Consider the following 22,026-nt stretch of genomic DNA (forward strand, 5'->3'; position numbering starts at 1 on the left):
AAAAGTAACATCCACATGAATGCTAGGACCCAAGATTTCCCAGCAGGTCATTGCCCAGAGCATCACACTGCCTCTGCCGGCCTGCCTTCTTCCCACTGTGCATCCTGCTGCCATCTCTTCCCCAGGTGCCATTGTAACGAGATAATCAATGTTATTCACTTCACCTGTCAGTGGTTTTAATGTTGTGGCTGATCAGTTTACATGAAAGAGGGAGTCTTATGAAACCTGCCAACCTGCCAAAAGAATGTCATATTTAGGTCCTATTTAGCTCCAAAATCTGAATAACAAAATAAGAAATTATATTTTGCAAAAAGGAAACCCATGCGTATTTTAAGGATTTGTTCTTGAGGCTCACTTGAAGATGTTTGTTGATGTCATGAATGATGCAGGTCAGTGTGCCAGTGAGCACCGGTACCGGGAGTGGATCTTCGGTCAGTTTCTGCTCTGGCTGTTGAATGAGTACGTTATCGGCCTGGTGAAAGCGCTGTTCTACGTCACCGAGAGTATGGGCCAGAAACACACACTGCGCTTCTACAGGAGAGAAGTGTGGAGCAAACTATACGAGCGGGCGTTCAGGTGCGAGAAACTACAGTCCTATACATGCACTAAATAACGGCTTTAAGATAATACACACACTCCTGAGCAGACAGTCATCCTGGAGTCATGTATTTACAGAGTTCATCTGTCTAAGGGCCAGTGGAGGGCGCTGTCTCCTTCTGAAGTGATCAAATTCCCTAAAACCACCATAAAATCCCGAATTCGTTTCATCCCAAAGACCAACAGCATGAGACCCATCACACGACTCTCTGGAACCAGAGAAGCACTGCAGGTCTGTTCATTAGCACAACTCAAACCAGTTTCAGTTTCTGGAAACTCACAATGTGAAGTGTATATACAGTGTATCAACGGAGCAATGTTTTGAAAGAGTCACAGTGTTTACAAAATGTTTTTGTGTGATCTGATCTTCTGTGCAGCATTTCCAGAGTTGCGTGCGAGTGTTGCAGAACGTGCTGAGCGTGTGTGTGCGGGAGGCCCCGGGGCCGATGGGCTCGACGGTTTGGGGTTGGCAAGACATCCAAAGAGTTCTTGCAGAGTTCACGCCGCAGCAGAAATGCTCACCACGACCACTGTACTTCGTTAAGGTGTGTTTTACTGTACGCACACATTCTCTTGTGTTAAAGATCTTGGTCTTGAATCTGGGTTCAATACAAGTAAAGCTCAATCGACAGCATACAAAATTATTTTGACTCGTGCCTTCTTTAAAAATCTGGGTTACGTTGGAAGTGCATGGGGCCATTTTATTTTTATGGTGCTAAATAAATAAACTAAGCTTAACAGTTAGGAACTAAAAGCCACAAAACGAACTACCTTTAAACAGCCCATGAAATTAATGTATTTTCTCTCAGGTAGACGTGAGCGGGGCGTATGACAGTCTTCCTCACGCCAAGCTGGTGGAGGTGTTGGATGAGGTGTTGAGTCCGTTCAAACAGCGGAGTTTCTTTCTGCGGCAGTACGCTCGCGTGTGGTACGACCCCAACCAGGGTCTGAGGAAACAGTTCTGCACTAAAGTACGCAGCACTGAAAACAAAGCGCGTGTTGGTGAATTTGAGATTGTGTAAATGTTGTTTTGTTTACGCTGTCAGGCAGAGATGTGTGAACCTCTGAACATGAAGGGGTTTGTTCTGGATGAACAGGCCAACGGAGCCTTACACGATGCCATCTTAGTGGAGCGGGTCAGTACCAATCAGAGTCCTATCAATACTTATGATCATGTATGACAGGTTTGTATTTGCAGTTGAGTCTCTTGGTATGCTCTGAATACTACTAGCACGGTATGCTAATTTTCAATGTGCATGGAATAGCCAGATGATGTACTACATTTGCCAAAATGTGCAGTATGCAACAGAGCACACTGCGTTAGATAATGTATCCCACAATGCAATAGGGTCGTCTCAACCTTTCAATTCCACTGTGATGAATTGGCAACTTTTTAATCTTTCTAGATGCATTATTTGACCAGACGGACAAAAGTCGAGACGGTAAAAAAACCCAAAATGGATTGAACATTCAAAATAACGGGACGGCGCTCACTGATATCACACAGAATATTTTTTCTCATACTTAAAAACAAAAAGTTTGAAAACCCCTGCTATGTATTGCATATACTACTTTTTATTTTTATTTTTTAAGAACCCCCAAATTTGAAAAAAATGATAAACATCATATTATAAAGATTTATTTTATATTGTCTTATATCGTCATTGTACTAAAGCCAAAATAAATTAAAATATTATCTTGAAAATATTTACTGCTTATTTTTATTATTTTTTTATTTTATTTTAAATTTTTTCCCCTTTTTCTCCCCAATTTCTCATGCCCAATTCCCAATGCGCTCTAAGTCCTCGTGGTGGCGTAGTGACTCGCCTCAATCCGGGTGGCGGAGGACGAATCTCAGTTGCCTCCGCGTCTGAGACCGTCAATCCGCGCATCTTATCACGTGACTTGTTGAGTGCGTTACCGCGGAGACGTAGCGCGTGTGGAGGCTTCACACTATTCGCCACGGCATCCACGCACAACTCACCACGCGCCCCACCGAGAGCGAGAACAACATTATAGCGACCACGAGGAGGTTACCCCATGTGACTCTACTCTCCCTAGCAACCAGGCCAATTTGGTTGCTAAGGAGACCTGGCTGGAGTCACTCAGCACACCCTGGATTCAAACTCGCGACTCCAGGTGTTGTAGTCAGATTTACTGCTTATTAAGTTGCCAGTGTGTCTTTCATATGCTGGAGAAATGCTAGATGTGTAAACCTGAAGAAATAACACTTAAAAAAGAATATAATGTAATAACTATAATATAAATGTAATGTTTAAAATGTCTATATTGATGGTGAAAAACGCTATAAAAATAAATGTTAAAAGTACACAATAAAACAATAAAAATGGTTGCAAAGCAGATGTACAGAAAATAGTGAATTACAAGACTTCTTTCTTACAAATAAGATTTTCCCTGTATAATTAAGGATGCACCGATAGGAAATTTGTCTGATATTTTAACACACACAAAAAAAAGCCGATGCCGATATTTTGCCACTTACCTTATTTTGTCATCAGATCACTGTTTTAATTAGTTATGCATAAAAAATGTATAAAGAGGTACAAAATCTTTTTTACTGTTCTAACAAGAAATAATTTCCAATATATAAAAATTTCGATACCTTAGAAGTCAAAGTCTGCTGGTTTCAAAGTGTTTTGGATGGTTTACCCTCATCATGTACAGCTAAGTGCCGCCTTCACAACTGTCACATCCATTTATGGTGTTTTTTGCATTAACGCGAGAGCGAGAGAATAAAAATGTAATATTTAATGTTCTTAGACGTGCCAACCATTCTACATATCGTGGCTGTTATTATTTCTGGATTGTGCATTTGAATTCACAGAAAGCGTGCTACTAATTAATTATAAATAAACCGTCGGTTTTTCATATCAGCGTTTTTATGCGTATAACTGATATGCCGATGGTTTTCATTTGGTCAATAATTGGCTGATAAATATCGGCAGCTGATACATCGGTTCATCCCTGTATGAAATTATAACCCAGATTATTTTTATTTCTCACTGTGGCTGTCAATACAATAAAATAAGCATGATTAATCTAGTGATTTCAGAAGAAAACAGTAATGATGTCAACATATTTTGCGGCCCCCCAGTTTGAAAACCCCTGGGAAATAGTACACTTCTGTGCTGTTTTTGTCTGTGTTCCTGCAGCACTCGTCTGAGGTCAGAGGTCAAGATGTGTTTCAGTTCTTCCAGAAGATGTTGAGCAGCTTCATCATCCAGCATGAGAAGAAGTGAGTGAGTTCATCCATCTCACACACGTTCGCTCATTCACTCATTCATCATGAGTTATTACTGGTCACATGTTGTGTGTGTGTGTGTTGTAGAATGTTCCGTCAGGTGTGTGGGATTCCTCAGGGATCTTCAGTGTCGGCTCTGTTGTGTAATCTGTGTTACGGACACATGGAGAACTCTTTACTGAAAGACGTCACAAAGGGCGGGTGAGATATTGCTCTTGTTTATCCCATTTGACAAAGACTGAGTGGAGAAGAGACATATTAAACATCTATATCTAAGATGCTGAATGATGTCATGTTCCAAATGAGCAAAATAAAATACTTAAATTCCAAATAAACAATTTGGATTAATACTTAAAACCATTACAAATCTGATTTTATGCATTCTCAAAATTTTTTGGATTTGAGTCGGATATGCCCAGTTTGGGCTGTGCGTGTGCTGTCTGTGTGAAGAATGCTTTGGGGTTTAACCAAATGTGACCTCAAGGGGTCAGATTATCATGAATAGTGTTTGTGTAGATGGCATGACAGTGTTTGTTGACTCTCCTCTCGTTTACAGGTGTCTGATGAGGCTGGTTGATGATTTTTTGCTCATTACGCCTCATCTGAGTAAGGCCACAGAGTTCCTGACGTATGTCCACAACACAACACGACAAATACTGCTTTAAATATTAAAGTTCGACCGATAGAATAAATCGGAAATACACGGGGAACTTTTATTTTGAAATGGAGACTTGGCTCCGTTGCTTTTTAAGTATTTATTAAAAATAACCTTTTTATAGCTAATATATTCACCAGATAAAGGATATATATATATATACACACACACACACACACACACACACACACACACACACACACACACACAGTGCTGTGAAAAAGTATTTGCCCCCTTTGTGTATTTTTCATACTAAATTGTTTTAGATCTTCAAACGAGATATAACATAAAACAAAGGCAACCTGAGTAAACACAAAATACAGTTTTCAAATATATATTTTTTTTATTGAAGAAAAAAGTTATCCAACACCACATGTGAAAAACTAAGTGCCCCCTTAAACTTAATATCTGGTTGTGCCACCTTTAGCAGCAACAACTGCAATCAAACGCTTCTGATAACTGGAGATCAGTCTTTCACAACACTGGGGGGGAATTTTGTCCCACTCTTCTTTGCAGAACTGCTTTAGTTCAGACACATTAGAGGGTTTTCAAGCATGAACTGGCCGTTTAAGGTCGTGCCACAGCATCTCAATCGGGTTCAGGACTTTGACTAGGCCACTCCAAAACTTTAATTTAGCTTCTTTTGAGCCATTCAGAGGTGGACTTACTCCTATGCTTTGGATCATTGTCTAAGTTGTGCTTGAGCTTCAACTCACGGACTGATGACCGGACGTTCTCCTTTAGGATGATCTGGTAGAGAGCAGAATTCATGTTTCCCTCAATTATTGCAAGTCGCTCTGAAGCAGTAAAGCATCCCCACACCATCACACTATCATCATCATCATGCTTGACCGTAGGTATGATGTTCTTTTTGAGGAATTCTGTGTTTGATTTACTCCAGATGTAACGGGACTCCTGTCTTCCAAACAGTTCCACTTTCGACTCATCAGTCCACAGAACATTCTCCCAAAATGTTTTGAGGATCATCAAGGTGTGTTTTGGCAAAATTCAGACGAGCTTTAATGTTCTTCTGGGTTAGCAGTGGTTTTCTCCTCGCCACTCTTCCATGGATGGCATTTTTGGCCGGTGTCTTTCTGATAGTGGAGTCATGAACAGTGACTTTAGTGATGCGAGAGAGGTCTGCATTTCTTGGATGTTGTCCTTGGCTTTTGTGTGACTTCCTGGATGAGTTGTCGCTGTGCTCTTGGAGGAATTTTGGAAGGACGGCCACTTCTGGGACGGTTCCCTACTGTGCCAAGTGTTCTTCATTTGGAGATAATGGCTCTCACTGTGGTTCTTTGGAGTCCCTTTGAAATAGCTTTGTAACCCTTCCCAGACTGATGTATTTCAATCATCTTTTTCCTCCTAATTTCTGGAGTTTCTTTCGACTGTGGCATCGTGTGCTACTGGGTGAGACCTTTTAGCCAACTTCATGCTGCTGTAAAAGTTATATTTAGGTGTTGATTTGACAGTAATCAGGTCTGGGTGTGTCTAGTCCAGCTGAACCGCATTATGAATGCAGTTTCATAGATTTGGGGATTTAGTATCTAAGGGGGCAAATACTTTTTCACAGCACTGTGTGTGTGCATATATAACAAAATATTTGTTTTGTCATCCAGTGCATATGGATGAATATTGTCAATGATGAAAGATTTAGATACAGTGAATTGTCACAAGGTGTCCGTTATTGTTCTTATTTCACCTCTAGAGGTCGCTGTGATATAATGTTTTAAATGTAGAATCCTCAAACGCCACTGATGGCATATATTTTTGCAGATAATCGATAGTTAATGTATCAGTCTATAAAACTATAAACTGAACAAGCCAAAATCTGATCTACAGATGATACAAAACACTCATCATCCCTCTGTCTGTCTGTCTAACAGGATGTTGATGTCTGGCGTTCCTGAATATGGTTGTAAAATAAACCCACAGAAAGTGGCGGTGAATTTCCCCGTGTGTGACGAGTGGCTGAATTGTGGTGTGACTGTGTTTCCATCATGTTGTCTGTTCCCGTGGTGCGGTCTGATGCTCGACACACACAGGCTGGATATCTATAAGGATTACTCACGGTGATATAGCATTATTACATCATAGTAGACTTTATCTAATGATTTTATCGGACTGTAAATCTGTATTTTATCTGTGATACAATTATACTGCTCTGATGTGGCTTGTGAGAGAACAATCCACATGTATAATCACTTTTTATGATTTTATATGCATTCCACTGAACACTAAAATGAGACGTTAACCCTGCCCCCTTTAGCTATGATGGCCTATCGCTGCGCTACAGCCTGACGATAGGCTCCACCCACTCACCAGCCACGGTCATGAAGAAGCTGCTGTCAATCATCAGACTCAAGTGTACTGGAATCTTTGTAGACCTCAGGGTGAGAGGGCTTCTGTCGTAATAACATTGCAGTATGCACTATAATGAGTGGCAAGTTTGCGGCTAGTTTTCCAAAACTTTCCAAAATGCTTTGATGTTGGCTTGACAGTGTTTAAATAGTCTTGACCCGTTTTAACATTCCGTCAGTGTCATTCTATGGGATTTTTACAAAAAAAATGTATCGTCGTCTGTACAAAAATAAGTCCGATCAGTTAGAGAATGGGTTTGTTTACATTTGAATTTTTTTTAAATTCCCAAACGACACACTGTGCACTAACAAAATGTACTATGCACTCAGCCATGTAGTGTGTGAATCTTCAAAGTGTAGTATCGTCCCAAATGGAACACTTAACGGATTATTACTACACGGAAGCGTTCGCCATTTAACAGCTGACGGAAGTGACGTTTCAAACCCAAGCGTTGTGTTGCCGCTAGCTTTAGCATGCTATCCACCCTCAGTTCAACACTTATATCTCAATAATATACATATTCACACTGCATGGTATGATGGTAAAGCATTTAACTCACTTTTGTAAGGTGCTGTCTTCACAGAAGTTTCGCTAGTTGTTATTCTCCATTATTTACAAATGTTTTGCCAGATCACCATCGCTGCTGGTAACTCCGCCCCTCCTGCTATGTACGGCAAGCCACGTGTGCTGAGTGCACAAAGTGTCCAACGTTCCACACTCTGTTTTGATGGTTAAAAAAGTGCAATGTCAGAATAATAGTAGAGAGAAATATTTATTTCAGCTTTTATTTCTTTCATTACATTCCCAGTGGGTCAGAAGTTTACATACACTTTGTTAGTATTTGGTAGCATTGCCTTTAAATTGTTTAACTTGGGTCAAATGTTTTGGGTATCCTTCCACAAGCTTCTCACAATAAGTTGCTGGAATTTTGTCCCATTCCTCCAGACAGAACTGGTGTAACTGAGTCAGGTTTGTAGTCCTCCTTGCTCACACACGCTTTTTCAGTTCTGCCCACACATTATCTATCGGATTGTGGTCAGGGCTTTGTGATGGGCACTCCAATACCTTGACTTTATTGTCCTTAAGCCATTTTGCCACAACTTTGGAGGTATGTTTGGGGTCATTGTTCATTTGGAAGACCCATTTGCAACAGAGCTTTAACTTCCTGGCTGATGTCTTGATGTTGCTTCAATATATCCACATAATTTTCCTTTCTCATGATGACATCTATTTTGTGTAGTGCACCAGTCCCTCCTGCAGCAAAGCACCCCCACAACATGATGCTGCCACCCCCATGCTTCACGGTTGGGATGGTGTTCTTCGGCTTGCAAGCCTCACCCTTTTTCCTCCAAACATAACGATGGTCATTATGGCCAAACAGTTCAGTTTTTGTTTCATCAGACCAGAGGACATTTCTCCAGAAAGTAAGATCTTTGTCCCCATGTGCACTTGCAAACTGTAGTCTGGCTTTTTTATGGTGGTTTTGGAGCAGTGGCTTCTTCCTTGCTGAGCAGCCTTTCAGGTTATGTCAATATAGGACTTGTTTTACTGTGGATATAGATACTCGTCTGCCTGTTTCCTCCAGCATCTTCACAAGGTCCTTTGCTGTTGTTCTGGGATTGTTTCGCACTTTCCACACTAAACTACGTTCATCTCTAGGAGACAGAATGTGTCTCCTTCCTGAGTGGTATGATGGCTGTGTGGTCCCATGGTGTTTATACTTGTGTACTATTGTTTGTACAGATGAACGTGGTATCTTCAGGCGTTTGGAAATTGCTCCCAAGGATGAACCAGACTTGTGGAGGTCCACAAATTTTATTTGTGAGGTCTTGGCTGATTTCTTTTGTTTTTCCCATGATGTCAAGCAAAGAGGCACTGAGTTTGAAGGCAGGCCTTAAAATACATCCACAGGTACTCCTCCAATTAGCCAGTTTGCCTATTAGAAGCTAACTGGCTAATTGCCTAAAGGCTTGACATCCAAGTTGCTTAAAGGCACAGTTAACTTAGTGTATGTAAACTTCTGACCCACTGGAATTGTGATATAGCTGTATGCAAGTTTGGATTCAGTGAGAACAGATAAATGACAGCATCTGGTGAGGACACGTGGCGAGAGTACAAAACAAAAAGCCACAAGTAATCAGCTCTCCCCCTCGGAGACATGGTGTTAGTAGAGAATGAGCAAATAGATGTTTGACTGAAGTTAGTAAATGACTGTGAGGGAGTTTTTTTTTTTAGCACATATGTTTGATGTTTTTACAGATGAATTCTGTGGAAGCCGTTTACAAAAGCTTGTACAAACTCATTCTGTTGCAGGCTCTCAGGTAAACGTTTCTTACTGTCACCTGTCCTGAATACACATTTTTCACACACTTTTTAAATTGATAAGCTACAGTGTTCGGAAGCAGTTAACTAAAAGTAGCCACACTTTTAACTGACATTATTTCCAGTTTCCAATAAAAAGCTAAATTTTCCAGTGTGTTGCTGCTTTTTATCACTATATTTCGATTCAGTTATATAAAATAGGATATTTTCTAGTTGTATTTGTGTATATTAACCCTTGTGCGTCAATTTAAAAAAAGTTACTCAGAGGTCCTTCGAGGACAAAAATGTCACAGTCTGGGATATGTCAATGATTAGCAACAACATAGATTTTGATGCATTATAATTTTTTTGTGCAGTGTCAGATAAAAAACAAAAACAAACTCACATTCAGGACCTCAGAAACATTGCATCAAAAAACTGCCAAAAATATATTATATATTTAATATTATTTTCCACTTTCACTGATTTAGATTTGTTAACCAACATCAGTCCTGATCATAACTACCAAATATTCATTAATTTTCAGAATTTTAACCCTTTAAATGCCAGTTTGTTTATATAATACCACTGTTGTTTTTCACACACACACACCACACATTTCTCAATACACATATGCAAAATACACTGACATCCATACCAACACACACAATTTTATCTGCATCATCTATTCAGTTGTCCTGCAGTGCTCTATAATACAGCAAACAGAGAATAGGGGAAAAGCATGTATTTGCTCCATAGGCTAAACATGAGGAAAATGGCGCCATCTGGTGGAAAATATTAAAAATGTAAATTTTGAAGCCAGGGCTCTGGAATGAAAACATAATATCATAGAATTCATGATTTTATGCTTTAATGGCACTGGGATCAAATATTGCAGTTTTAATGGGTTTCAATGGGGACATTTTTGTCCTGAAGGTCCTGAGTGTAACTATTATGTGTACACAGTGTATTATAGATGTATTATAGGAACTGAGATTGAAATATCAGAATTCCCCAAAAAATGCACACCTTTGACAAAATTTATGCTGTCGGCATTAACACAGCCAAAATGATCGAAAAAGACAAAAATGTCCCGAAGGTCGCACAAGTGTTAAGTATAAATTTGTTAAATTTAATGTTTTCACCCTATTTGTTTAACCCTTACTATAGATATGGTTAAACTATGTCACCCTCATTAAATCTAAAACTATTTGTAAGTAGCTTTTTAAAAGATTCCTGTCTTTTCAACAACTGATTAAAACCATCAACCAATGAGTGTTGGAGCAGAAAGAACGATGCTATTAGTTTTTCTGTGTGTGTGTGTGTGTGTGTGTGTGTGTGTGTGTGTGTGTGTGTGTGTGTGTGTTGGCAGGTTTCATGCGTGTGTGAAGAGTTTGCCCCTGGGCCAGAACATTGGGGCAAATCCGTCATTCTATCTGAAGATGATCTGGACTATGGCTCGAGTTACTAATAAACTCGTAAGACACACAAATACAGGCAAGATTACTAAATACACACACATGCACACAGACTATCTGTTTCAAAAACCTAGTGAGCTAACTAGCTAAACAGCATTTTTAAGGCAACCTCAAAACACCTCGATTTAAATGTGTTGTGAGTGATTTAGCAGTCTGGACACTCACCGATTAAATAATGGATGAAGCCTGACAGACCGAACTACTAGATGCTTATCAGTCATTTTTATTTCAGTTAGGATACTGCCTATGTAGAGTTTGTAGACAGCAAGGCAGCTCACTAGATTTGTGGTGTTATATTTTATTTTTTGACACTAACTCGTGTGCGTTCTCTCTCCTGCAGGTCTGGTTCTGGGCTATGCGGATGGTGGAGGTGTTCTGCAGTACGAGGCGGTGCAGTTGTTGTTCTGTCTGGCGTTTGAGGTTGTTTTCACGCGTTTCCGCCCCTTTTACCGCAGCCTCCTGATGCGACTGCAAAAACGTACGTGTGCATGCATCTTTGGAGTTATCATTGCATGCAATTAACATTTTTCCTAAATTTTTGAATGCACTAAAACTCAAGTGTATGTAGTGCCTCTTCTATTGCAGTTTTCTCCCTGCTAATGATTTCCACTGACATCAGGACAGTGTATAATAGAGTGTGTTGTCTTTTTGTTTTTCATGTGTCGTTTAGGAAAGAGGCGTCTACAGCACGCGCTCCGTGGCATCAGATTGGCACGAGTGCATCAGGCGGCCACGCCCAGAATCCCTAACGACTTTAAAACCATCAGGACGTAAACACATAAACCTGCATAAAGAAACTCCCCTGTTATCAGCTCACATTTACTGCAGTCATGCGCTGCCTCTATAAACGGCAGCATGTTTACAGATGCATCAGCAGGAAGTATTTTCTTCCATAGTCTCATACAGTAGCTGATTAAACAGATGTGACTTGTATCGTAGATTGTTGATGGATTGTCGTTAAACTGAGAAAGCAGTGCAGTGATAAGCGAGTCTCGTAAACTAAACTTGTAATAATAGAAAAGTGAATGGAAGATGACTGGCCGTTAAGCTGGTTTTATTCAACTCATTTGTCTTTTGAATATGTAGTTTGTTTGCTGTTGTTATGGTGAATGTTTATATGATATTTGCATGTGTTGATGCATTTGTAAGCCTTCACCTTTACATTTTCATCTTTGAGGGGGGAAACAAATTCTGCGCAGAAAATAAATTTAAAACCATCACAGAAGTGAAGTCGTGTTATAAGTTTTAACTTTAACTAGCAGGAATTGCACTTGCAGATTTCTGCAGAATTTGAACACCCTTCAATCACAGATTTTATCCCCTGCCTCTAGTGTGTTTGTTAAATATTTTGGCTAATTGTATGATGCTTTCAGCTACCAGTAAGTGTGCAGTACTCTCAACTCTCAAGCTTTTGCTCTAAATTTAGTGCAGAAAAACTGCAGACTTACTAGCTATTCTTGTGTGTCATGCATGCTCAAACAAGTTGAAGAAATGCACAATTCAAAGAAATAAGAATTTTAAAACGTAACCATTATCAAACACATTTTTATTGACAAATTATGTCTTTTACGGACAAGAATGCATCCAATATTTAGTCATGACATTCTGTTTAAAAACATGCAGCGGCTGTAAAAGTCGTGATTCTGGTTACTAACTAACTAAAACGGCTGGTGTTGTGAGTGAGCGTGATTAGTTATGCAGGACACGTTTCACATTAGTTTGTCTCGGTGTAAGTTTCGGAGTTTGAGAAGTTTAGAAAGTTCTTGGAAATTTAGATGCCAGCAGAATTGCTGTAATTTACAGTGGTGTGAAAAAGTGTTTGCCCCCTTCCTGATTTCTTATTGTTTTTGCATGTTTGTCACACTTAAATGTTTCAGATCATCAAACAAGTTTAAATATTAGTCAAAGATAACACAAGTAAACACAAAATGCAGTTTTTAAATGAAGGTTGTTATTATTAAGGGAAAACAAAATCCAAACCTACATGGCCCTGTGTGAAAAAGTGATTGCCCCACCTGTTAAAACATAACTTAACTGTGGTTTATCACACCTGAGTTCAATTTCTCTAGCCACACCCAGGCCTGATTACTGTCACACCTGTTCTCAATCAAGAAATCACTTAAATAGGACCTGCCTGACAAAGTGAAGTAGACTAAAAGATCTTCAAAAGCTAGACATCATGCCGAGATCCAAAGAAATTCAGGAACAAATGAGAAAGAAAGTAATTGAGATCTATCAGTCTGGAAAAGGTTATAAAGCCATTTCTAAAGCTTTGGGACTCCAGAGAACCACAGTGAGAGCCATTATCCACAAATGGCGAAAACATGGAACAGTGGTGAACCTTCCCAGGAGTGGCCGGCCGACCAAAATTACCCCAAGAGCGCAGCGACGACTCATCCAAGAGGTCACAAAAGACCCCACAACAACATCCAAAGAACTGCAGGCCTCACTTGCCTCAGTTAAGGTCAGTGTTCATGACTCCACCATAAGAAAGAGACTGGGCAAAAATGGCCTGCATGGCAGAGTTCCAAGACGAAAACCACTGCTGAGCAAAAAGAACATTAAGGCTCGTCTCATTTTTGCCAGAAAACATCTTGATGATCCCCAAGACTTTTGGGAAAATACTCTGTGGACTGACGAGATAAAAGTTGAACTTTTTGGAAGGTGTGTGTCCCATTACATCTGGCGTAAAAGTAACACCGCATTTCAGAAAAAGAACATCATACCAACAGTAAAATATGGTGGTGGTAGTGTGATGGTCTGGGGCTGTTTTGCTGCTTCAGGACCTGGAAGACTTGCTGTGATAAATGGAACCATGAATTCTGCTGTCTACCAAAAATCCTGAAGGAGAATGTCCGGCCATCTGTTCGTGACCTCAAGCTGAAGCGAACTTGGGTTCTGCAGCAGGACAATGATCCAAAACACACCAGCAAGTCCACCTCTGAATGGCTGAAGAAAAACAAAATGAAGACTTTGGAGTGGCCTAGTCAAAGTCCTGATCTGAATCCTATTGAGATGCTGTGGCATGACCTTAAAAAGGCAGTTCATGCTCGAAAACCCTCCAATGTGGCTGAATTACAACAATTCTGCAAAGATGAGTGGGCCAAAATTCCTCCACAGCGCTGTAAAAGACTCATTGCAAGTTATCGCAAACGCTTGATTGCAGTTGTTGCTGCTAAGGGTGGCCCAACCAGTTATTAGGTTTAGGGGGCAATCACTTTTTCACACAGGGCCATGTAGGTTTGGATTTTGTTTTCCCTTAATAATAACAACCTTCATTTAAAAACTGCATTTTGTGTTTACTTGTGTTATCTTTGACTAATATTTAAACTTGTTTGATGATCTGAAACATTTAAGTGTGACAAACATGCAAAAAAATAAGAAATCAGGAAGGGGGCAAACACTTTTTCACACCACTCTGTGTGACGAGAATAATACAGTGAAAGATTTATTTATTTTTTTCCCCAATTTCTCATGCCCAATTCCCAATGCGCTCTAAGTCCTCATGGTGGTGTAGTGACTCGACTCAATCCGGGTGGCGGAGGACGAATCTCAGTTGCCTCCGTATCTGAGACCGTCAATCCGCGCATCTTATCACATGGCTTGTTGAGTGTGTTACCGCGGAGACGTAGCGCATGTGGAGGCCCACGCTATTCTCCACTGCATCCACGCACAACTCGCCACGCGCCCCACTGAGAGCGAGAACCACACATTATAGCGACCACAAGGAGGTTACCCCATGTGACTCTACCCACCCTAGCAACCGGGCCAATTTGGTTGCTTAGGAGACCTGGCTGGAGTCACTTAGCAAACTCGCGACTCCAGGGGTGGTAGTCAGCGTCTTTACTCGCTGAGCAACCCAGGCTCCTAAACTAATATGATGTAAGACAATCTAAAGTCTGTCATACAGTGACTTAGTCACTTTTTTTCTAGTTTAAGTTTTAAAGACCAAATTATTTGGTCACAGTGATGGTGCGGCATGGTCTTTCCATTTAAACGACACAGGTAAGTCATTTTAAATTCACAATTTGAGTTTGGGACTTGCAGGTCTGCAGGTTAAAGAAGTTTCTCCTTCATCCAACATAGAAAGTTGACACAGAAATTTTAGTACAAAACCCATCTGTATAATATCACTAGAGAAGCTCAAGAAAGACCTGAAAGTCCATAGTGTCTTTTAGACCGATTTGAAGGAGGACTGAGTCTCGCTGTTGGTTTTGAAGGCCTCATTATCATAGGGGTTTGGGAAGTTGTTGCCAGTGTGTGACCTTGTTCGTCGTCTGATCAGTCTGTAAGCGGCCACAATGGGGATGGAGATGACGGGAACAGAACTCAACAGCACACAGATCGCAAACACCCAGTCAGAATACGGCTTCTCTTCTGTCTCTGGGAAGTTTTCCTGTATGATACACACAAGATGATGTCATGGTGGTGGACTAATGGTTCAGGATGTACACGACACAATCCTGCTGAACAAAACAGCCTAGACCAAAATAAACTGGTTCAGCTGATACACATTGGACCAGGTTTGATTGAATTATACCTTTAAACCATTATATTGCTGGTTACCCGCACAAGGTTGGTTTTGGGCGCTTTCATGCTGGTTTTAGCTGGGTGTAATTATCATGATTTCACTGGTCAACCTGCAATAATAACCAGCATTGCCCATCTAAACCCAGTTAACACCATCCTGAAGTTAAAGCTGGTCCAAAGCATGGATTGTTTGAACGTTTGTGGTGATTCATGATCCTGACTCTTCCTAACACACTGAAACCCATCAAGAACATTGATGTTCCTTCTACTACAATGTAACCTGCAATAATGACTTAACATCTATGGAAGACTGTTTGAAACACCTTAAATGTGATATCAACAACTGTCCACTAGGAATAATTTCCTAGTTACATCCTCTGCTCTTGTAAGCATTTTTTTTTTTTTTTCATCATATTGCATGTAGATTTGGCTCAAACTCACATATTCTGGGTTCCAAGCTGGGTATGTGGGATGTTTCTGCACCTGAACGACGACGTAAGCCACCAGAACAACTAATAACATGACAGGACTGATCCCCATCCAGCACACACGCCAGAAGATGTTCGGTCTGCGCCCCGTCATGTACTCAATATCATCACTAAACCTGAAACACAAACGGCAGTTTTCTTGTGTATTGAGATCTTTCTCATGTAGTCCAAGAGAGGATTTTCATCTCTAAATATCCAACCTACTGCTTCGTGCCATAGAACACGACAACACCAACAATCTCGAAGAAGGCGATGACGAGCAGCGGAACAGAGCCCACATAACTGTTGAAGATCTCTAGCCAGTAGTTCCCAGAACCCAACGTGAAGATCAGGGCCACCAGGAAGCACACCACACATATGAGAGCTGAGAAACCAGAGAACATGAGCTACAATTATACAAACACTTAGAGAGAGTGTTGATACGGCAGCTCTTCCTTTCCCGGTCTAGACTAATCAGAGTTTCAAATGGTAGTGTCTATCTAGTGTATTACGTTTTTTGCAAAGGGCATACTACAATTAATTGATGGCACAACAGATGACTTTTCAGTGTTCAAAACATTAAATCTGTGGTCAGCAGAGACTTTAGCTCTTGGATCTCCTGTTGACACCTGAAGTGAACCTTACAGTGGTCATATGGTTCTGTTTCATCAGTACCTGTGAAGAGTTCTTTTGGCATCCACTTTGGAACCATGTGCAGGTCGAGCAGAGGCGTCAGGACACCCTCGAGATTCCCAAACATGGAGGAAAGGCCAAGACTGAAGAGCATGATGAAGAACAGCACTGCCCACACCTGAGAGCCTGGCATCTCGATCACAGCTTCTGTGAACACGATGAACGCCAGACCCGTTCCTGAAGCACTCTTGATAAGAGAGAGTTTGCAGTAACTCAGATATTTCAAGACATTGTACAAGCATTGATTCATGATTTTTGTACAGTTGTTTACATTTACCTGGTCCAGAAAGCTTTGGAGGCTGCAGTGTTTGAGGTTCAGACTTGAGAATTTATCTGGATCTGACGCATTTAGTGACTTCAGCCAGCTCTCGTAGTTCTCAGCTGTGATGTTTGTCTCCGTGACATCAAACGTGTTGATTAGATCCAAGATGTTACTGCAGTATGCACAAGCGCTGTTGATCAAACCTCATGTATTGATGCGTTATGTAATAATACCAGAGTTTGAGCCAATACTGGACTCTCCAAGAACCAGACTAAAACGAGACTCTCTACGACCTAGAACCAGACACAGTACCACACCCCCTAAGACCTAGTTCAATACCAGACCCTCCTAAGGCCCAGGACAATACCAGACCCTCCAAGATCTAGAACAATACTAGAACCTTCTGGACCAATACCAGACTTCCTACAACCTAAACCCAGACTGATACCAGAGTGCCCTAAGACCCAGATCAATACAAGACCCTCCTTAGACCTGGAACAATACTAGAACCTCCCAGACCTAAACCAGATCCCTTAAGACCCAGACCAATACTGACCCCCAAAGAGCCAGACCCTATAAGACCCAGATCAATCCCAGACCCTCCTTAGGCCCAGCACAATACCAGACCCTCCAATCCAAGATCTGGAACAATACTAGAACCTCACAGACTAAAACCGGACCCCAAAGACCCAGACCATCCCAGACTCTGACCAATACCTGACACTCAAAACACAGGTCCTCCCAGACCCAGAAATATACCAAACCCCTTAAAACCAAGTCTCAGACCAATACCAGAGACCGACCAATACCAACCCACCTAAGATCCAGATTATCACCTTTATTATGCTGGAAATTGAACACAGTCTTGTTTTGAGATCATAAACCAAGACCCAACTCCAGACCAAGACTTTTAATTTGTGAGACCCAGACCAAGGTCATGTTTATGTGATCGCACAAGACTTCAACTCTGGTTATTCACTGAGCACTAACTGATGGTTTTGTAATTTGTAATTTCCAGTCTTGCATGTTCAAAACACTTGCATGTGGTGCAACAGTTCTTTAAAAAAATATCACAACATAACTACAAATAGTCTTTAATTCTGGCTGTAAATCAGTGTGAGTTTGTTGAATATGAGGTGTCACCTGTTGATGCAAGTGTTGTAGTTAGACGTGGCTTTAAAGCCCAAGATGGCAAATATTGGAATTGAAGCATAGAGAGATGTTGCGCTGTTAATGCATCCCACGACCACAGCATCCCGTTCACAATCATTCCTGTAACAAACACAGAGACCCAAATCATTAATCCTGATACATTTATATTTTTACTACAGATTTTGGAAGGTGAAATGTTTTGCATTTGTAACTCAATGTGTTATTGGTAACACTTCCTGTGGACCCTGTATATAATTAAGAAACCCAAATGTGGGCTCATACTTTATAGGGTTGTAACTGGAGAAGGCGATGAGTCCTCCAAATGCCAGAGACAAAGAGAAGAAGATCTGTGTGGCCGCGTCTAACCACACCTGAGGGTCCATCAGTATTTTCCACTACAGACAGATGATTACAATCACACCTGCAGCCTCCTCTACATGCTCAGTCATGCACATTTTACATTAATTTACACTACAGTTGTTACTCACGTCTGGTGTAAAGAGATACAAGATACCGTCTGTGGCACCGGGAAGAGTGAGGGCCCTCACCAGAAAGATCGTCAACACCAAGTATGGAAACGTTGCAGTCACATACACAGCCTACATGCACATCATATTACAATCCTCGGCGTCTGAGATCTCCATTGAACTTTTTTGGGCCACTGTGTTTATCTCAGCAGTCATGGTGTGTTCAGTTCTCACCTTACCAATGGTCTCTATGCCCCGTATGAAGCAGATGTAAACGATACTCCACGCTGAAGCCAAACACACCACCAGCCACCATTGCAGTGATCCGCTCTGCTCAATGTCTGGAGAGATGTTCAGGGTCTGTCTGTACCAGAAATAATTCACTGGTGTGCTCAGGACGCATTCCTCTACATAACCTGTGAGATTTGAGCACAGATAATATAGCACAGATGACACTAAACCAAAACAGATATGAATGTGCAAGTAGAAAAGGTCTTTGTGTACCTGTGAGATTTTCGTTTACAGGACATTGACTCCAGGGCAGCGGTTCTTGAAACGAGTGGAAGAAATACCACAGCACCCATGCCAGAATAGTGTTGTAAAACAAGCCTACCAGAAATGAGATGATCATAGACGCCACACCTGCAAACACACGACAACATATCTCATACTACTGGTATTATTTTATTAGGCGTCCAAGCACAAAGGTCTGGAACTCTGTTGTATTTGTACTGATTGTATTCTTATTCTTCTCCTATCCTAAATGTGTCTGGGTGTTCGAAACCGTAGTTCCTAGAGCCCCAAAACTTGGCCAGATGGTCCCAAATCCCAATCGCGACTCAGGCACACACACACCCCATCCAACTCTAGGTGGCGCTATAATAACTACATGTTTTTCGCTAATAACTCCAGAACCATATAGATGAAAGTACCGCGACGTCACACCACAGGCAACTGCGCTTCTGGGTTCTTTTGAGCAGCAGATTTCAATAATGGATATAGCAGGGCTGTAGTTTTATTAATCCTTTAAGCATTATGTAATGTAATAATGTTTATGTTAATAAAAGCCATTATGGGGCCTGGGTATCTCAGCGAGTATTGACGCTGACTACCACCCCTGGAGTCGTGAGTTTGAATCCCAAGGTGTGCTGAGTGACTCCAGCCAGGTCTCCTAAGCAACCAAATTGGCCTGGTTGCTAGGGAGTGTAGAGTCACAAGGGGTAACCTCCTCGTGGTTGCTATAATGTGGTTCTCGCTCTCGGTGGGGCGTGTGGTGAGTTGTGCATGGATGCTGTGGAGAATAGCGTGAAGCCTCCACGCGCGCTACATCTCCGCGGTAACGCACTCAACAAGCCACGTGATAAAATGCGCAGATTGACGGACACGGCGGCAACTGAGATTCGTCCTCCGTCACCCGGATTGAGGTGAGTCACTACGCCACCACGAGGACTTAGAGCGCATTGGGAATTGGGCATACCAAATTGGGGAGAAAAATAAGGAAATAAATAAAAGTCATTATAAATTAATATCTATGGTTTACAGTAAAGAAATATATCAAGGTTCTTTAATCAGGTTGATGAATACACATCCTCACATGTTTAGCACACTTCTGAAATCTCCCAAAAGCAGCTCCGGGATCAGTGGGTTTTACTAGAACAGATGCGATTAATGAGGGTGATCCGTGAAATATCCTGATCCTGAGTTTGTCCTGATCCACCAATCCTGATGAAAATTTAATGAAGCTTAAATTTCGGGGTGTTTCAACGCCACAACGCTTTTTGAGAATTTTCAGCGAGTGAAGTGCCCTTCGACAGCAGTTTTTTTTTTTTTTTTTTTTCTTTGTCAAAAGAATCTAGAAGTGCTGGAACCTGAGCATATATTTTTAAACAGTAACTTTAAAGTATGGACCAGAATCAAAAATAATTTTTCCTCTGATTGATTTAAGCCAAACAAAATGTATATCTCTGATTTAATTTCCATCTATATGGTTCACAATGACTAATTGGCCTGTATCTTGTGAGCAGAATATCCCAACATAACAACACTTGGTACACATGAACAACACAACATCGTGAGGGCATATGCCAAATTTCACCCAATTTCGATGCTAGATGGCTCCAAAAGCAACTGTGTCCACAGCATCCACAGGATCTATTCTGGCAAATGTAGTCATGTTCTTTTTACTTGTATTTGGACGGCTATATTTATATATTATTTAATTTACACTAGAATAGCACAATGTTTTAATTGATAAAGTTTCTCAGTTTCAGTGTCTTTATAATGCTCTAACAAGGGCCATCCCAAGCAAAGGGCAGGGCCCAACACCATCCGGGGGGGACAATTACTGATCCCCTAAATTTTCACTATCAACAGAAAACAGTTTTTGTTGTAAAATGAAGCCATTGTCAGACCTTCTCTACAGGTGTGTCGACTCACCCACTCCACCCAACAGAGGAGAGATCGAGTGCCAGACACCAATGCTGCCCTTCCTCAAACTCTGACCAATCGCCAACTCCAGATACAGTAACGGCAAACCTTCAAACACCAGTGCGATCATGTACGGGATCAAGAACGCTCCTGACACACAAAAGGATGAAAATGAAATGAGTTAAATCATTAGCTGAATTTGAGGATGGATGTATTTGATTTTCAAAACTTCAACAAACATTTACTTTTTACTAAGACACAGGGTGCATCTCATCTCGCTCCTTAGCTCCCTATATCGTGAATCAGTATATCGTGAACACGAGTTCAGGCACTGGCAAGGGTGCTGATCCATTGATCATTGGGACACTTATGACTCTGTCACCTGCAACACGATTATGAGGTCGTGCATTCAACCGTAACTGGTATTAATCAACAAAATTGCTGTATAAATGACACTATTTTGCATTTTCGTTGTAGATATTGAAACATACAGTGCTATTATTAAAAATAAATTACATTAAGGAACATACAATTACTAAGCAGTTTAGTTTTTAATCTTCCAATGACTAATATTCAAAAGATTGTTTCCATTTAATGCAAAAGGGGCTACTAGTGAACTAGAGACGCACCCAAAGACAAAATGTCATTATCATTTTTATATCATAAAAGCCCTTTTGGTGATTATTAACTGTTTTTTTTTGTTGAAATTGTTTTTATTGGATTTGATTAAATTATTTGTAGCTTATTATTTTGGTTATTGATTATCAAGTTGATAACTTATACTATTATATGACAGAAGAAAAAACTAACCCTAACACCCTTTTAACTGTAAAACCAATTTTATACAGAATACAGTGATCAAAAAAACAACAACAACATACAGAATCTGAAAATTATTCTAAAACCTCTCAAATCTGTAACTTGTTTATCATTATGTTTGGATATGCATATCATCATTCTGTCTGCAGAATTATTCTACCAGTAAAGATAGACTTTGTTAAAGGAATTCAGAAGAATCGTAGTTAAATAAAATCACTGAAGTCCTTTGCAAGTGTCACACCTCCTCCGTAAATCTGGCACAGGTATGGGAATCTCCACACATTCCCTAATCCCACTGCAAATCCAATACATGTCAGCAGATACTGGACTTTATTGTCCCATTTGGGCCTCTCTTGAGTTTCAGACTTCTCACTGATCACAGTACTGGACGTGTCCATCCTGATCTTCAGAACGGTCCAGATCAAACGCGTGGATGCACTTGTCCAAAGTGAAGACGTCTCTTTCCGAGAGGTTTATTCTGAGCTGTGGGTCATGGGTGGGTTATATATGGCAGAACTACCTATGAGAGGGGAGTGTAATGTATTCATATGTTTA

At 40.8% G+C, this 22,026-nt stretch overlaps 2 protein-coding genes across 4 annotated transcripts in view; one reads left to right on the plus strand and one right to left on the minus strand.

Moving 5' to 3' along the window:
* The window catches only part of tert (telomerase reverse transcriptase), a 15,781-nt gene extending 3,914 nt beyond the window's left edge, over positions 1-11,867 (plus strand). The window contains exons 3-15 of one of the 3 annotated variants that reach the window (XM_051664074.1): positions 390-576; positions 676-829; positions 975-1,142; positions 1,407-1,568; positions 3,771-3,853; positions 3,947-4,060; positions 4,416-4,487; positions 6,401-6,586; positions 6,784-6,907; positions 9,135-9,196; positions 10,549-10,673; positions 10,995-11,132; positions 11,325-11,867. In XM_051664074.1, the coding sequence (XP_051520034.1) occupies positions 390-576; positions 676-829; positions 975-1,142; positions 1,407-1,568; positions 3,771-3,853; positions 3,947-4,060; positions 4,416-4,487; positions 6,401-6,586; positions 6,784-6,907; positions 9,135-9,196; positions 10,549-10,673; positions 10,995-11,132; positions 11,325-11,428 (1,679 nt within the window). In that variant the 3' untranslated portion in view covers positions 11,429-11,867. Of the gene's footprint in view, positions 1-389; positions 577-675; positions 830-974; positions 1,143-1,406; positions 1,569-1,643; positions 1,734-3,770; positions 3,854-3,946; positions 4,061-4,415; positions 4,488-6,400; positions 6,587-6,783; positions 6,908-9,134; positions 9,197-10,548; positions 10,674-10,994; positions 11,133-11,324 lie in introns of those variants that run through there. The other 2 variants (XM_051664075.1, XM_051664076.1) reach the window with 2 other exon arrangements.
* A 2,961-nt stretch (positions 11,868-14,828) lies between these two features.
* On the minus strand, positions 14,829-21,892 carry LOC127421226 (sodium-dependent neutral amino acid transporter B(0)AT3-like). The gene is made up of 12 exons (XM_051664092.1): positions 21,713-21,892; positions 20,662-20,802; positions 18,730-18,867; positions 18,460-18,641; positions 18,247-18,357; positions 18,041-18,153; positions 17,750-17,878; positions 16,622-16,778; positions 16,327-16,531; positions 15,877-16,036; positions 15,626-15,788; positions 14,829-15,050 (listed from the first exon to the last, which is right to left on the minus strand). Exons 1-12 carry the CDS (start codon positions 21,867-21,869, stop codon positions 14,829-14,831), a joined length of 1,878 nt encoding a protein of 625 aa, XP_051520052.1. The 5' UTR covers positions 21,870-21,892.
* Positions 21,893-22,026: the final 134 nt, after the last annotated feature.

The sequence above is a fragment of the Myxocyprinus asiaticus genome, chromosome 30 (assembly GCF_019703515.2).
Source record: "Myxocyprinus asiaticus isolate MX2 ecotype Aquarium Trade chromosome 30, UBuf_Myxa_2, whole genome shotgun sequence".
In the NCBI taxonomy this organism is placed as follows: Eukaryota; Metazoa; Chordata; class Actinopteri; order Cypriniformes; family Catostomidae; genus Myxocyprinus; species Myxocyprinus asiaticus.

Excerpts from the sequence above, each read along its gene's own strand:
- LOC127421226 (XM_051664092.1), bottom strand. The coding sequence starts at position 21,869 with ATGGACACGTCCAGTACTGTGATCAGTGAGAAGTCTGAAACTCAAGAG. Across the intron at positions 20,803-21,712 it reads GTGCCAGATTTACGGAGGAG|GAGCGTTCTTGATCCCGTAC; the intron begins GTGTGACACTTG and ends TTTGTGTGTCAG. Across the intron at positions 18,154-18,246 it reads TGTATCTCTTTACACCAGAC|TGGAAAATACTGATGGACCC; the intron begins GTGAGTAACAAC and ends ATCTGTCTGTAG.